The sequence below is a fragment of the Propithecus coquereli genome, unplaced genomic scaffold (genome assembly GCF_000956105.1).
Source record: "Propithecus coquereli isolate 6110/MARCELLA unplaced genomic scaffold, Pcoq_1.0 Scaffold548, whole genome shotgun sequence".
Taxonomy (NCBI): Eukaryota; Metazoa; Chordata; class Mammalia; order Primates; family Indriidae; genus Propithecus; species Propithecus coquereli.
In genome coordinates this window covers 667,244-685,072 of record NW_012151374.1, presented here as the reverse complement: position 1 = coordinate 685,072, position 17,829 = coordinate 667,244, and the positions used below count along the sequence as shown (strand labels likewise).

General features: G+C 41.7%; 1 protein-coding gene across 2 annotated transcripts in view; it reads right to left on the bottom strand.

Moving 5' to 3' along the window:
- FRMPD4 (FERM and PDZ domain containing 4) overlaps positions 1-6,438 on the bottom strand; it is a 561,802-nt gene extending 555,364 nt beyond the window's left edge. The window contains exon 1 of one of the 2 annotated variants that reach the window (XM_012657567.1): positions 5,931-6,438. In XM_012657567.1, the coding sequence (XP_012513021.1) occupies positions 5,931-5,971 (41 nt within the window). In that variant the 5' untranslated portion in view covers positions 5,972-6,438. The remainder of the gene's footprint in view (positions 1-5,930) is intronic. The other variant, XM_012657568.1, reaches the window with a different exon arrangement.
- Positions 6,439-17,829: the final 11,391 nt, after the last annotated feature.

Below are 17,829 nucleotides of genomic sequence, written 5' to 3'. Positions count from 1 at the left end.
TGGTCTCGAACTCCTGAGCTCAAACAATCTGCCCGCCTCAGCCTCCCGGAGTGCTAGGATTACAGGCGTGAGCCACCATGCCTGGCCAAATGGTGTTTCTATTTTTAGCTCTTTGAGGTATCTCCAAATTATTTTCCACAGAGGTTGCACTAATTTGCAGTCCCACCAGCAGTGTAAGAGTGTTCCTGTCTCTCCACATCCTCGCCAGCATTTGTTGTTTTGGGATTTTTTGATAGAGGCCAATCTCACTGGGGTTAGGTTATATCTCATTGTGGTTTTGATTTTCATTTCTCTAATGATTAGAGATGTTGAGCATTTTTTTATGTGTTTGCCAGCCATTATTCTGTCTTCTTTTGGAAAGTTTTTGTTCATTTCCTTTGCCCATTTATTGATGGGGTTGTTTGATTTTTTCTTGTTGATTTTTTTTAAAGTTCTAGATAGATTCTTGTTATCAGCCCTTTATCGGATGTATAGAGAGCAAACATTTTCTCCCATTCTGTAGGCTGTCTATTTGCTCTAATGATAGTTTCCTTGGCAGTGCAGAAGCTTTTTAATTTGATCAGATCCCATTTATTTATTTTTCTTGCTGCTGTGATTGCTTTGGGGGTCTTCTTCAAGAATTCCTTGCTTGGGCCGACGTCTGAAAGCATCTTCCCAACACCTTCTTCTAGAATTCTTAAGGTTTCATGCCTTAGGTTTAAGTCTGTTATGCATCTTGAGTTGATTTTTGTGGGAGGTGAGAGGTGGGGATCCAGTTTCATTCTTCTGCTTGTAGCTATCCAGTTTTCCCAGCACCATTTATTGAAAAGAGATTCTTGTCCCCAGTGTATATTTTTGTCTGCTTTGTCAAAGACTAGATTACCATATGCAGATGGTTTCATCTCTGGATTCTCAGTCCTGTTCCAAAGGTCTATGTCTCTGTTCTGGTGCCAGTGCCATGCTGTTTTAGTTATTACAGCCTTGTAGTATAGCTTAAAATCTGGTAGACTGATACCTCCCAGTTTGTTCTTTTTACTTAAGATTACTTTGGCTATATGAGGTATTTTCTGGTTCCATACGAAGCATAGAATTATTTTTTCTAGATCTGTAAAGAATGATGATGGTACTTTGATAGGTATTGCATTAATTTTGTAGATCACTTTAGGTAGTATGGACATTTTAACAATATTGATTCTACCAATCCATGAGCAAGGTAGATTTTTCCATCTGTTTACATCTTCTACAATTTCTTTTCTTAGTGCTTCGTAGTTCTCCCTGTATATGTCTCTCACATTTTTCATTAAATATATTCCTAGATATTTAATTTTCTTTGAGGCCATTATAAAAGGTATTGTGTTTTTGATTTGAATTTTGGCTTGACTGTTATTGGCGTATATGAATGCCTCTGATTTGTGTGTATTGATTTTGTATGCTGAGACTTTACTGAATTCATTTGTAAATTCTAGGAGTCTCTTGGATGAATCCTTTAAAATTTTAATTTCATATTATTTGTCTTCTGATTTTTTTGAACCATTTAAAAATAAAGAAACCATTCTTAGCTCACAAGCTGTACCATAACAGTCAGCAGGCCAGATTTGGCCCATAGGCCATAACTTGCCTACCCCTGGTTTAATCTATTCATAATTTTCATTTCTTGCTATGATTAGCTTTCAAGGTTCAAGATCATTTGATGGCAAAGGTGGCAGATTTCAGGACTGTATGTTTCAACAAACTCACGAATATGTTCTCAATTTTTCTTGTTGCACCAAGCATGAAATCAGTGGTTTCAAGTCCATTCCTTAAAGATACATTTCTAGTTCACCAATAATGTATATTCTCTCACAACTAAACTTTCATAGTAAAGCCCAAGTGGAATAATAAAGTAATAAAGTTGAGCAGTGTGTGTGTGTGTGTGTGTGTGTGTGTAAAGGAAGAGAATGAACAGCTGGAAGGGCCATAAGCAGAAAGTGAGAATTTCGAGGTCATGCATTAAAAGTACAATTTTGTCTCACTGCTGCTGACAGTCTGTACCAAATTCTGATAGTAAGAAGGTGAAATTCACTTGCCCCAGAGAATGAGACAGAGAGACAGAAGGAGAGACAGGGAGAGAGAGAAGCTTGAAATGGTACAAAGTCTGAACTAGCACCTTCTTCCCAGAACTGCCAGTGAATAGACTTTCACAGCTGCAAACTAGCAACCCTTGGGGAACTAGAGTTAAATATTACTAAAACAGGAATCTAGTTCTGTTATGAAACTGTTCATCATTTCACCTCCTGACAGCCACAAAAATCAGCAGAACTCAGAAAGGACTCAGAAGATGAGCAAGTAGCATTTTTAATAAAATTCAAATTCAGTCTTTGGGGGTTTTACATTGCTAGCCTCCAGAGCTCACTATTATCAGCAATATTAATGCAATTGCTCAGTAAAAATAGTGGATATGGGAAAACTCTGACCTTTTGCCTTTCTTTTTTAACTTCCCCTTTTCCCTAGGAAATATTTAATTCTGAATAAGGTGAAGGTAAAAAATAGAAGTTTAGTAGTATGTAAATAGATTTTACATAAAAATCTAAGAAAACTATAAATACGTATTTTTGTTTTTCCTCAAATGTAAGACACTTATAACAAAATTAGCATACTTTATTATGACAGATATTAGTCACTTCTATATATATCACAAAATAACCTATGCGACTATAAGAAAATGCAAAATAAAACATCCTCCAAATTTACCTACCACTATAAGAAATAATCTTCATATTAACAACTGATACCCAATCATTATCTCGAAGTCTACTATTTTGCTTAAAGAAAAGAAATGAAGTTAAGCACTCAATCCATGAACACGTCACTCAGTTTAATAACACCCCTATGAGATTTGGGTTTCAAATCACCTCCCTCAGGCAAAAGGGGCATAATCATATGTTTTTCTACTGGACTGCATTCTTCTATAAACATTTGAAAGAGTACATCTGCTTTACGGATGAAATAGTCGATACAAAGAGCAGTAACAATAAAAATATATGCTTGTTTTTATACTATTACTGCTTTATAAAGCAATCATCTGTAATGCTCTCATCTACAAGGATGGAAAATGATATAGAACTGTTACCAAGGAAACAGTGAAGTAAAACTACATGTAAACTATCAAGTAGTTTAATAACAACCAGAAAATTAGAAGAACAGGAAAAAACATCTCCGGATAGAACCATGACACACTGTGCCACCCACGATGGATGCAATCAAGGGTCATAATGCAAACAGATGATATAAACGATCCCAACTATGTGCCAGCTATTCCAATGTTTGGCAGTAATTTTTTTTTTTAATGATAATCATATGATGGTATTGGGTTCTGGAGGGGCAATTTGAATTCTGATTTTTAACATGATTAAAAGGGCATAAATTCTGGGAACAAATGGTTAAATGTAAGTACTCCGAAAAGTTAAAATATGCAGTTTATTAATTCCAATGTGGATTAAAATTCTCTTGGAATTCTCTGTAATTACAACTGTCTTTACTCACAGATAGGACACTTAGCAAATATCAGTTACAGCAAATGGTTTCTGAATTACCATTTAGAAACTCAAGTTTGTAGGAACCAAAGGCAAGGCCAAGACCCAGGCTAACTACGCATGTTTGCCTCTAAACCAAGAGAATTTTAAGCACTCAAGAAATCACGCTGATCAAAGCTAAATCCTTTAGGAAGATTATCCATTCTGAAATCAGGGAAATCCTGCAGTGTAAGCACTTTTATACTTCACCTTCGAGAAAATAACTTGATTTTTGTAACAGTGTTTAAAACACATGCACAAGACTTTCTTCCTTCGAGGGCAGAAACAAACAGCTGCAAACATGTTTTTACATTCTGATGATCCTCTAAAGGTATTTCTGTTTCAACCTGGGGACCATCCTTGAGCTCACACTGAGAAAAAGAAGAATTCCTGTGGATGGAAGATTTTTTAATCGGCACATCAGCTCAGAACATGTGCACCTTCTCTTTTTACAATAAACACTCTATTGGATCACATTAAGGATAGAAAGTGAAACACTCATTTACTAAATTTTAAACTCTGTTTAAAATAAGATACTAATCCCCCCACAGCCTGGCTTGGGTTTTGCAAAAACTCAGATTTGTAAGTATCACATAGGCATCCTAGAATTTAGTAAAATGAGTATAAAGCATCTTTTCACTGACACATACCACTGTTCTCTCCAAAGCTCCAAAGTTTAAGGACTATATCAAGGCTCCAGATGTCTTGTTAATCTCGTTAGCTTTAGTATTTGAGGCCACTGAAAACTATCTTGGTTACTTTAAACTATGCTGTTGGTTGAACTTCTCTTTCCCTTTAGCAATATCACTGTCCATCACACAGAGGGCATCATGCAATCTCTAAACTCACCTACAGCTGTTTCCCAACCATGGTTCATTATTTGACAGCTGTTTATAAACTAGCCATAGGCAGAAGCATGAAGGAAGTTAATAGAATAGTGGTGTCAAGTCATGGCCCTCTACGAGAGCAGCGTGAATCCAAACAGTATGCCACACTACAATTATCCACTACTTAACATATCAGTCTTCTGATCCGCAGGGCAACACCTCTTTGTGGGCTACTCTAAAACAGATGTATTTACCCACCGACTGTATGCCTCCAGTCTACCCAGACTAGGTCTAAGTTACATTTGGCTCCTTTCCCTGGGAAAATCTGCTTGTGACATGAACAGTAGCCTATGTGAGTTGCGAGGGGAAGTGGAGATGGGCAGGAAGGACAAACAAAGACCTGTGGATGTTGGAGAGGATGCCAGCATCCAAAAGGACCCTTTCTGAAGTGACCTAAATGTAACGTAGCAAAGCAAAGTCAACATACATTTCTGCCTCGGGCTTCCATCCCTGCCTGATGCAATCAATACATCTCACCCTGACACTAAGGAGTAAAGGAAAACCTAGAATTATTCTCTCCACATTGCAATTGAGTTTTTAAACTGCATCCTGGAAAAACCCAATTGTCTACCTCCTAGTTCTTGGTGGTAACCGCTATCTAACAGCTCCAGGGCCAGAAGGTTGGGCACGGTTTTCTAAGACCTCTCCTATCTAGCTCTTCCCAGTTAATGCCACACTGCAAGAGGGACAGACCTTACTTCCTGGGTTCCATGAAGACTTTGGAAGCTTAAGCAGAGCAGAAGAACTAGGACTACTCCGACCAGGTAACACCTAGGTAGTCTGAAAGTAGAAATGTTCCTCTTCTATTGGCATTGCCCAAGAAATCTGCCTGAATTGATGATTTTTCTTCAGTTTTAACAACATGGCCACTTGGAAGCAAATATCTAAATCTTTCAAGGCTTAGGAATATATATAGTTACCCTAAGAAAGGCTGAAAGTCTTTCTTTTTTATCTCCATGACTTCACCATCTAGGTCACTGCTGGGAGCACCTGGATCAATCAGCCTAGGAGCTGACTTTTCTGGGATGTGGAGGTCTCATTTCAGGGTGGGGGAAAAGGGGTCACTTTTGGTTGCTGCTGCTTGGAAGGTGCGCACCAAAGCTCCCAGCACTTCTGGCTTTCCCCAGCATTGGCAATTATAACCATCCTCTCTTAGTCCTGAATTATACATGTGACCCTAAGCACCACTGGGGCTTTTTCCTTAGGGAAAACAAACTGTCGTGAATATTGGTGCATCCGTGAGTGTGTGTGTGTGTGTGTGTGTGTGTGTGTGTGTGTGTGTGTGTGTTTGTAGCTCTCTGTGTGTGGTCTACACCCGTGGATACAGAAGCCCCACCAGCCAGTGAGAGAGAAGTTGAACACGGCAGCCCCTGGCCACCTCGTTTGGTCCGGTCCTATCTTAAGCCCCGCTGCTCTCCCCAGTTGTTGTTTTTCCCCAACCTCCCAAAAAATAAGGTACCAAGTTGCCCACAGCAGGGATCCTGGGTGCCAATAGAACCCGTGCAGCCCCTACCTTGAGAGCTTTGCCATCTTCACAAAGCTGAAGACATCCATGCAGGCAGCCGGGGACCGGAGCGCGGCAAGTCCGTCGCCCCTTCTCAAGCCAGCAACTGCAGCCCCATGGCCGGGACCTCAGCGCGCCGGGGGCTCGAGTGGCAGCAACAGCGGGTGGCGGCCCGGGAGAGCCTGCACCTGGAGGCAGCGGCTGCTACCCCCCTCCGGCCATGAGCTGCGTGTGCATCCCTGGGCAGGACCATTGATGGGCACCCACGGCAGGAAAACTCAATGGAGAGGGAGCCAGGCAGGGCGGGCGGGGGCGGGGAGTGTGGTCCGGGTCCCGCGCCCCGCCCCGTGCGCTCTGGACCCCAGACGACCGCAGAAGCAAGGCCTGGGCCAAGGGGTGCTGCTCCGGCTCTGGCCCTCCCTTGGTGCCCCACGCACTGGAGGAGCGCAGACTGAGCCAGGAGGCGGCGGCACACTGCACACGCTATGCACCCCTCGCAGCACTGCAGCTGCCTCCCTGCCTCCTTCCCCAAGTCCCTTCTCCTCTCCCCACCCCCACCTGCTCAGGGGGGAGGGGGCACTCTCCTGTCACCCGCTGTGCTTGCCTCCAGATCGGAAAGATCTGGTCTAACAGCCTACCGCACACTGGAAGACCGCTAACACTACCCCCTCCTTCCCCTAACCGAAGGAGAGCCGTGCCACCGTGCCACCGTGCCACCGTGCCACCGCAGGTTGCCCAGAGCCCTGGTTGGTTCTGTAAACAAAACTAGGATCGGCAAGGGGCAGGGAAGATTAAGGCTGCCTCGTTAAAGGGAAGGAAAGGGAGATGCCCGGCACAGAAGGCTTGATTTGGAGAGCTCAGAGTTGCCCCAGCTTCTCCGAAGCACTGGGGCGAAACGTGACTGCTGGGCTGGCTGGGAAGGTGTGTCTTTGGACAGCAACACCACTGGCGGGGAGCGTTGGCGAAATGAAAACGAAGAGAGGCTTTTGGGGATGAGGGGACCAACACAGCCGCTCCTTCCTAGAGGGGGATGGAGCGGAGGGTCCCAGGAGCCAGTGGTGCGGAGGCGAATTCGAACCGGCTCGGGATCCAAGGGAAGAGATGGGGTGAGAACGGGGTCTGGCAGGCAGGGAGAGCTGCTTTTGCAACTGAGCAGTGGCGGCGGCGGCGGCGGCGGCGGCGGCGGCGGGTGAAGAAGGGAAAGAAAAACAAAACAAAAACAAAAACAAAATCTTGCCGGAGAAGCACAAAACGCAGAAACATAAACACTCACCTTAGGCAGAGTAAACTCCAAGTTGCGGCCATTTAGAACTCCTAGTCTTCTCTTTTACATAATTACCTTGGATAATCACCCCTGTTCATTAACTCAGTTCAATCTCCAGGGAGGCTCGGGCTTCTTTGGGCCCCCTTTTCTTCTTTCCCGGGGAGTCTCAAGGCCTCTTCTCTAAAATCCTTTAAAAAAATTCCCCCAGACTCTGTGAAGGTCAGCTGGCCACACAAAGTGTGTGCCCTCCCACCCGGCAGCGTTCACCTGGTGGCAGGGCCCCCGCAAAGAACACACATCACCCCGAAATGTTCGAGGATCTAGCCAGTGCTCCAGTCTAGCTCTCCGAGGGGAGTAAGGAAAAGAAAATAGGTTTAAAGTTCCCACACTTCTCTCCTATCTTGATCCGTTGTTATATTTAAAGTCTTCAGTATTCAAGCCTAGTACTAACACGTTGGTCTTTTAAAAAAAACACATTTCTTTCAAAAACTAAACATAAAGTAATTAGCAATCTGCAAAATCTAAATGATTTAAAACTCGGGCATGAAATTACGTTTTTTTGAATAAATAGAATCAATTTTCTTTTAGCTTCTATAGACAGACTAGTTTGATTGCATGAACGGGGCTACTACTCGTGGATCAGCGAAGGCAAGAAGGGACCTTGGCTTTTGAATCCCCTATTGTTTGTGTAAAATAATTATAGTTTGGGTTTGCACCGTGCTTTATAATTTTTAAAGCATTTCTGCATGTGAGTCTCATAGCAACCCCATCATATAAGTAAGGCAACATGTTTAAAAAAGAGAAATCTTTTCTTTTTGTTCCATAATCTATTCTCAATATACCAGACAAAGAGATGTTTTTTTAAACGTGAATCAGATAGGGTTACTTGTCCGATCCAAACTCTGCAAAAGCTTTGCATTCTTCCTGTTAAAGTCCCACTCCTACAATGACCAACAAGCCCCTAGATAACTTAGCCCTTGATCTCCCTGACCTCATCTATTACTGTGCACCTCCCTCTCCCCCCTACACTCACTGGGCTCCAGCAACACTGGCCTCCCTGCTATTCTTCAAACCCTACAGGTATCTTCCCACCTCAGGCTCCTTGCACGGCTGTTCCCTCAGCCTGCAATGCACTTCCTTCAGACATTTCCATGGCCAGCTCCTTCACTCTGTCAAGTCTATGCATAAATACCATTTCCAAAAAGCCACTTCTGAAAAGCCTATTTACATTGCAAGGCCCTCATACCCTGGACTCCAAGTCCCTATTAACTGTTTTATTTTTTTTTCTTGTTTCCATAGCACTTCTCACCCACTAGCACACTATCTAATTTATTTTTATCTTTATTGTTTCTTGTCTGAATCTCTTGCTGGAATGAAAGCTCCACAAGGGCAGGGATCTTTGTTTTGTTTTATTTTTGTTTTTCACTGATGGATCCCAAATACCTAGAACAGTTCCCTCGAAGTAGAGGGACCTTAATAAATATTTGTTGAATGAATGAATTTTATGCCCATTAGAATTACAGCAAAACCAAAGCTGGCCAAGTATCCCCATGAGTACTGATTCCTCTGTGACTTCGTGGCTGATATTTGTCCCTCTCCTTCCCCAGCATCCTTTATCCTCCTTTGCATTGCTGATGATGGCAATGAAGGCCTCTCATATGTCCAGTCATTTTTCCCTGTTGCCCTTTCTACTTTCCCCAAGCTACTCGGGAGGCTGAGGCAGGAGGATCGCTTGAGCCCAGAAGTTTGAGGTTGCTGTGAGCTAGGCTGACGCCATGGCACTTTAACCCGGGCAACAGAGCGAGACTCTGTCTCAAAAAAAAAAAAAGGATTACCCTATTAATCAAGAATTGTTCCAGATACCAAATAGCTAGTTATTCAACAGTGAAAGTGACAGGAAATAAGCCTTGTGTTTATTTGTTGAGAGATGCCTCCCTTCAAGACATCTGGTCTACCTGGAACAGCTTGCTGTGGGGCTTTGCCCTGTGCCAATTTGTGAGCTACAGTTATGAATGGTGCAGATGCCAAATCTCCACAGCATAACAGACACCAGGGGAAATGACTGGCTTCTCCAGGTCTTTATATATCTCTGATATAGCAATTAGCTAGGATGTTTTCTAATGGATTGATATCATTTTCTAAAGCAAAGAGATTCTGCCCTTCCTCCTTTGTTTCTCATGAATGTGAAAACGGAAGAATCTGCTCCCTTGAAACATGCTAACACAGCCAGTTTATATCTTTAAGCCATATTGGCAGAGAGGCAGAGATTTGAGTAGCTGGGCTCTCAGTTCTGTCCTCTTTCTGTGCCAGGTGTGTGCTGCAGAGGTTGGGATAGGTTTGTCTAGCAAGAAATGGATCTGCCTAAAACAAACAAAAGCCAACGAGTGGAATCTTGAGTACATATGTGATTTTCTAAAGTTTTCTCTTCAGCCTGGATAATCTCTAATGCCCCTTCTAGATCTTGTAGGGATTTACTCATCAGAAATATTACTCAGCCTTGAAAATGTACTTCATTTGCTTTACTTAGATTCAAGTGACATTTGGTGGTTTCTGAAAACCAGATATACTTTCAAACACTGTTGAATGCACTCATGAATAAGAGACTCAGGGTCATCAGAACCACAGCAAGTCCTTTAACCTCTCTGAGACTCAATTTCCCCATGAATGATAATACATCCCTACCTTACATATTAATACATATTAATAGAACGAGCACTTGAAGTTAGGCACCAATTTAGAGTTGACTACACATAAGTTGAGGCACAAGGATGTTAATTCTAGAAGGATTTCTACAGCTGTCTGGAGCCTTGGTAGTACTGTTCAGGAAAGTTTCAGCCTCTAAGGTCACTACTTTGAACGTGAAAACATTTGTTTGGATTGATCAGAGGTGGGCACTTTTGCCTAAAAATCAAATACAGGGAAAGAGGGAGGAATTTCTTCATCACTATTAAGGCCTTATCTAAAGCTGGTGTTAGGAATCTGCTATTGAACCAGATGTTCCATACAGAATAGCAGCTAAAGGTTCTTTTGCTGCAAATTACGGCAGAGAGAGCACCATACATTTCTCAGTTGGACTGTAGCATTTAGACCATCTGGTCTCACTCCTGAAAACGGAAGTAAACAACAGCAAGATATACATTCAATCAATAAATATTTATGGAGCGTCTCCCATGTACCAAGCACTGTTCTAGGCACTAGAAAATAGACCAGGCAACAAGGCAAGTTTCTGCTCTCACAGGACTTACATTTTAATAGGGGAGGTAGATGATAAACAACAAAATAAGAAATTGTAGTAAATAAGAAAATAGCAGATGGTGATATACAGAGAATTAAAGTCATTTTGATTGAAAGTGATGAGGTGGCTATTTAAGATCCAGTGGTTAAGGAAGACCTCTCTAAGGAGATGACATTTAAAGTGAGATGTGAAGAACAGGAAGGAGGCTGCCACTCAAAATTCATGTGGAAGAGCATTCCACACAGAAGGAACAGCAAGGACAAAACCAGGATGGAGTCTTTGAGGTAGGAACAATGGTTGTACATTTAAAGACTCAGAAGGCAGTCAATGAAGTGAGAGTGGCTGAATTTGCAGGGGTAGGCAGGAGTGAGATCACATGGGGCACATAGGCCAGTGTCAGCTGTCTAGCTCTCATTATGGGATGGGGAGCCACACGAGGATTTTTAGCACAGAAGTGGCAAATCTGGCTTATATTTTGAATGACCGCTCCTGAGGTAAGTGTGTGCAAGGGCAGGGAAATCACTTAGGAGCCTGTTGCAATAATCCAGGCAAGAGAGGCAGTAGCTCTAAGAGGAACACAAGAAGGAGGTGGTAAAAAGTAGCCAGGTTCAGGATATGTTTTGAGTAGGATGGATGTGGGAGGTAGGGAAAGAGACGAATAAAGGAAAATTCAGCCAGGAGGGCGCAGTGGCTAACGCCTGTAATCCCAGGATTTGGGGAGGCCAAATGGGAGGATCACTTGAGGCCAGGAGTTCAAGACCAGCCTGAGCAACATAGCAAGATCCTGTCTCTGCAAAAAATAGAGAAATTAGCCAGGCATGGTGGTGTGCGCCTGCAGTACTTGGAAAACTGAGGCAGGAAGATCCCTTGAGCCCAGGAGTTAGAGATTGCAGTGAGCTATCATGACGCCACTACACTCCAGCCCAAGTGACAGAGCAAGACCCTGTCTCTAGAAAAATAAAATGAAATAAAAAGGAAAATTCATTGATTTATGTTATGTAAGGAGTACCCTGGTTTCCTTCTCCAGGTATAGAATATATAAAGATCAGAGGGTTTTACCTACCTCTGTGCTCATGCACCCTGCCTTCCCTCCTGTTCCTCTGGATGAGTCTTCCACTCTGCAGGCTGCCCCTCCTGCTGTGTGTCCCTCCCCTTTCTTGCCTGCTCAAGGCCCTTGTTCCAGCACTTTTTCTTTCTCCTACATCATCATTTTTCCCCCTGAACTGTTGGATCATTCCCACGTGCATTCAAACACGCTACTCTTTATCCGATCTTTAACAAAATCTCTTACCCCCCACACCTATCTCCCTTCAGCTAAGCCCCATTTCTCTGCTTGCCTTTATAGCAAAACTTCTCCAAAAAGATCCCCATTTGCTATCTCTCACCATATCTTGAATCTATTCCATGCATGTTTTCTTACCACCCTTACAATCACCACTCCATTGAAACTGTTCCTGTGAATGCAACTAGGGACATCTGTGTAGCTAAATCCAATGGCCAATGCTCAGTCCTTACTGACCCAGCTGACCATTACCTCCTCCTTAAAACATTTTCTTCACTTGGCTTTGGGGACACCACATTCTTCTGGTTTCCTTCCTTCCTTGTTGCTTACGCCTTCTCAATATTTTCTTTGTTACTCTCTGTCACTGTGTCTCATCTTGCCAACCTCTAAACATTGGAGTATCCCAGGGTTCAGTCCTATGCTTTCTCCTCACTTTCTAGGTGACCACATTGAGTTTTATGATACTTAACATCATCTATATGGTGACAATTCTCACATTTCTATTCCTCAATTCCAGACTACCTGCTTAACATCTCCATCTGATGCTTAATAGGCACCTTGAACTTAACATAGCCTAAAATTATTATAATTCCCACAGAGGAGACTCCTCTCTACAGAGTTTTCCATCTCTGTTAATGTCAACTCCTTTCTTCTAGTTGCTTAGTTTCAAAATCCAGGAGCCATCTTTGACTTTTTTCCCCTTCCTAAGCCTCACCTCAAACCAATCATCAAATCTTTCAGTTCTTCCTCCAAAATAGATCCACACTATTTACACACCTCCCCAACTCCACCACAACCACCTCCTTCCAAGCTTCCATTGTCTCTCTCCCGGATAATTGCAATGGCCTAGTAACTGCTCTCCCTGCCTCCCCCATCAGCCCTTCCTCTCTTGCTTCTCCCTTGCATGCATGTCTCAATATTCCACAGGGCTAGAGAGGGACTAGGAATTGGAAGTCAAGATAAGCTGGTTTTAAATATTATCATTTTTATTAGTATTAAATAAGGAGATGAATCATTACTGTACATTTGTGAGTTTTGAATTTTCTAAATGCTTTTGTTCCTTTAGTCCTGGAAAGAACCCTGTAGGTTAGACAAGAAAGTTATTATTATCCCATTTTAGGGATGACAAAAGGTAAGACTAGAAAAGCTAAGTGATGACGATAATTCTCACTGAGTATAAAGATTATTATATTATAAAAAGCATCATTTCCTGGGGATAAATCTAGCATGATAAGGGGAGCTTTTGAATACAGATTTGTGGAATAAAAATGTCTCAAGTTCTACCACTATAATTTAGTTTTTTTCTCTTGTATTTGACTATCCTAAAGGAGACTTGGAAATTTAAAATGCTACATGGGGCATTAGAAAGAGCAACAGACAAGGTACTGGGATCTCTTGGTTCCATTCCGAAACCTGTGAAAAGAAGTGATCTTAATAAATCATTTAATTTTTCTTAGTGTTCACCTCCTAATCTGTAAACTTTATGGGTTAAAATGAATTTGTACATTCCCATTCTCCTCCCCTTCTCATGCAATGCAGGTACACAAGTGAATCTTCCCAAAGGCCAAGAGATTATGATATTTTGACATCCCGTCTACTTTGGAAATTCTATAATCAAGAAAGCTAGGTTCTATAGGAACAAATCCAAGATCAAAAACTTTTACCAGTCAACTGTATATCTATAAAATAGAAGATAATTGCTCAGCCCCCTACGAGCTGACTTTTATTCAAGGTTAAGAACCACATTTGGTATATGTACCTTCCACTAGGCCTTATTAGGCCACTTACTTTCCTTTATTTCTTTATCCCCACCCCATCTCACCCATTTTTCTCAGGCATATAACAAAAGTCTGCCAATGTAGGATTATAATTACTACTTTCCCACTGAATCTTCTCTTATCTGATGAGATATGGAAAGGCAAGGGGGAGGAGGTCAGTTAAAAGATTCTGCTAGTGTATAATTTTCAGAATATGAATTCTTAATGTGACATACCCTGTAACAATATTTTGAATTCTTATGCAACATTAAAAAAAATAAAACATAAAGTCTCATATTTGTCTGAGGCACATTTTAATATTTCAAATTCATTTTAAACCTCTCAGATCTGGACTCACTTTTATGCTGTCTTTCTGACATAATGTTCCTGCACCTTGGCCCCCGACTAGACAAAAACTAATCAAATCACTTTGAATAACAGCACTCCTGCTTGATGGATAAATTGCTCTAGTCCTGAAGACTATTATGAGGGTGAACTTTAAGGAAGATGTATGTACAAAAACAGCTGACTTGAGACCAGTTATTCCAGGTTTTTTGAACTTTAATTCATGTATGAATTTATTATTTTACTTATTAATTCATTTGATTAATATTTATTGAACATCTACCATACACCATCTACCATATACTAGGTGCTGTAGAGAGGAAATCAAGATGAAGACAACCTGAGTCCTATCATCAAGGGTTGTAGCAGACACTGTCTGGTGTCTACTCAACAGGCATGCTCTCTCTCTTTTCATGTGGAAATGAAGTTCCCTTTTAAGGCCACCGGAGAACCCACCTCCCATCCAGAATACAGTATTCCCCTCCCCCTCATTGCTTCCTGTCTCTGAATGAAGTCATCAAGCCATAAACTGTGGCTATCATCTTGCAACCATGAGGTAACAGGCACAAAAAATGGAAGTCAAGGTGTTGAGGATAGTAGGGTAGAAACCAGAAGGAGCTTGGCCCTGGCAGATATTGTTGAGTTGTAGAACCAACCTGGAATGTTGTCCTTCAAATTTTCTTTTTGTGAGATAATTAAATCTCTTTTTTCTTCTGCATAAGTCAATAATAATCAGGTTATTTGCAGCTGAATGCATACCTAATTGACATAGGAGATTGTGGGAAGACAGCATAAAATCATTTCTCAAGTAACTATAATATGAGAGATGTAATAAGGCAGCTGTATAAATAAATAGAATATAAGATAGAAAATCATTCTGATACTCCACATTAGCATCATGCTTTACAGTTTAGAAAGATTTCTACGCATGTCATCTCAGGCTTTACAACAATCCTATGGGGCAGGGATTATTACTTCCAATTCATAAATAATTATACTGAGGTCCTAGGAGGTTAAGTGATTTGCCAGAGATCACACTGCAAGTAAACTAGAAATAGCAGTCCTCAGATAGATGTATCCTAATTTCTAATTTGCTGAGTTTTCAACTATGCCAGAGCTAACTCACTCAGCACAACAGCGATGGGCCTGAGAAACCATGGAAGGTAGAGATAAGAGGATGGGGAGGGGTGAACAATGTTCAGAGAAGGGAGATATATAGCGCTGGGAAACAGGAGAAGCCTCCTGAAGAAGGGGAACTTCTGAGCTGTACCTTAAAGGATGGGTGGAATTCACAAAAAGGTCAGAGGAAAGACAATTCCAGGCAAAGAGAATGTCATGAAAAAAAAAAAAAATAGGAAGATGTACTGAACAAGTATTTCAACTGGAGTACAAGTTCTGAGTTAAAGAAAAATTAAGGATAGAAGGAACAAAAGTATTCTGAAATCAGGTCTTCAATTTCACACAAGGACATCATTTTAGTAGGTGATGGGGTTCCATCAGCAACTTGGGAAGAGAGACTGGAGGGGCAATTGCAATAGGAGGTTGAGCTTTATCAATAGAGCTCTGGGTGGATCAAGGAGGGGAAGAGAACCTGGAGCACAGAAACCAGTAAGGGGGTATTTGCTGTGGTCAGTCCAGATGAGAAAGCATGTAACAGTGACCCAAACTAGGGCTGGGGCATCTGAAATGCAAGAGCTAGGATGAAGTTGGGATGGTTGGCTAGACTTGCTTATTGGGTGTGAGAGATGGTGTGGAAGGCAGGAACCAAATGAACAAATGAAACTTCAAGGAATTCAGTAAAAGAAGCAGGTTTAGGGGAAGGACACTTGTTTCCTAGCACCCTAGGAAGAATATTTTAATTTAATTAAATCCAACTCCCTCCTCCCCTTGGAAGCACTCAGAGGGCTCTTTTGTGTGGCATTGGTCCAGTTTGTATGTGATGCAGGACCCCTCTCGCACCCTTCCTGCAGTCACACCAAAATTTTGGATCTATCCTTAGCTGTGTGCCTGGCTTTGTAAGATACTAAAAATCCACCTTTCATACGTTATCCCAGAGTAGGAGGATGGAGGGAGATCCATGATCTCTTTCTTCCCACGGCACTAGATTTTTCTCTGATTTAAAAATGTGGTCTTCTCCTCTATACATTTTTTTTTGTTGTTGTTATATTATGTTATTCATTCTGGCTTTCCTCGGGATTCTCACCATCAATCGGCGGACAGATGTCCTTCTCTATGGTTCTTCCTGTGTCCTGCTGTGTCACTGGCTAGTGACAAGCTGTGGCTAAGTTGTCAGCTCCCTAATTACAGGACAGTCTAATTACAGACATGTTACACTTGCAAGGTATTATTACTGAGGCTCTGTCTGCCATCACCCAGAAGTAATCTAGCAAAATGTTATCTCAATTGTTAGGGGACTGATATATGAAGTGATAAATTCTCATGTATTCTTGGTCTTTGAGATGCCCTTGGACTCTGGGGAGGGGTCAGCTGAGCAGACCATGCTGAATAGGCTAGAATAAAACATTAAGTAAGATGGGAAAGAGCTGAAGGGACAGGAGCATAGAGAATAGAGAAGGACGACTAAGCTGGATTTGTCAGGACCATTCAGTGTGGCAGGGCAGAGTTTCTGTCCCGCTCATCCCATTCAATCCTTGCCCTCCTCAACCTGGGAGAAGGGGGCTTTTGCGTTAGTTGCTTAAGCTAATAACATCTGAACTTGTTATGAGGTACTATCAATGTTATCAAGTGGAAAGCTTGGGTTATGATTGTTCATTCTACCCTGAAGAAACCAAAAGATGTAAATCTATTCCTATGGATGACTTTACCCTGTCTGGAGGGATGTACTGGATCCTTTCCAGAACAGAGCTGGGAAAGACAGCCTCCACCCACCTGACCCCAGTATATTTGCCAGGAAGGCTCCAAATAGGGACCAGGGATTAAAAAATAATCAAGAAGAAGGGAGGCCAGGGAGAGGAAAACTCCCAATTGCCCATCAGAGGCTGACTGTCAAGATCGAAGCATCACTCAGTGAGAAAAGTAATGTTGGGCGCTGTCCTCTGGGTTTCATGCATATTTGAGATCAGCTAATAAAATAATAAATTACTGTCTTTCTGGTAACACCCCAGAAAGCCTTCCAGATATGGTTTCCTTCTAGTTTTGTAAAACCTAAGGTGTATCCTTCTAATTCCAGGTACCTGATATCTCGGGATGTCTAGGTTCCAAAATATTCTAGAAAACTAACACAACCTATACTGGCTCACAAATGAAAGTTACAGCCATATCAGAGGGTATTGATACAGCAGAGGAGAAGTTTGGACCCTCAGTGTGGAATTTTTGGAAGAGATTACAGCTTTTAGAAAGCCTCTGGGGCTCCAAGTGTTCTCTCAAGATTGCCAAGGTATCACTTGTGCACAGCGACTTAAGAAGCCAGCCAGGTTGTGGGACTGCCCCCAAAGGTCACTATGTCTCAACAGAAATGAGGTTGAAAAGGTTCCCAGCTGATTTACTGTCTGGTAAACATACTATGCTAAGCAGAAATCAATTGAGCAGTGAGCTTTGGCATTCATTGATTCGTTGATTCACTCATGCTTTTCATTCAATAAATATTTATTGAGCATTTGTTATGTGCAAGGTATTGTGCAAGATGCTGTGGCTACAATGGTGAGCCAAATGGATACAGCTTCTAGCACTTTCACACTCTGGTGACACTCTGCTACCGTTATCCCTTCCCCATTATATCAAGCATATTAAAATGTACACTCATCACACATTAAACATACTTTGTTGCTATAAAATATTTGAAATAATTTTAAAAAATATTTATAATTTTGAATTTTATTCTGAATCAAATATTTAGTTCATTTTTTTGACTTAATTCTATGTATGTACATCTACTTAAGAATTTTCAGTCAACTGGTTGCCATATTGTAATATCATTAAGTTTTATAGACATTTAATCATACATTTATTAATTTTATAGCTTATTTTCACATTTTGGAGGCCAATATTTTTTTCCTCAGGCCTCA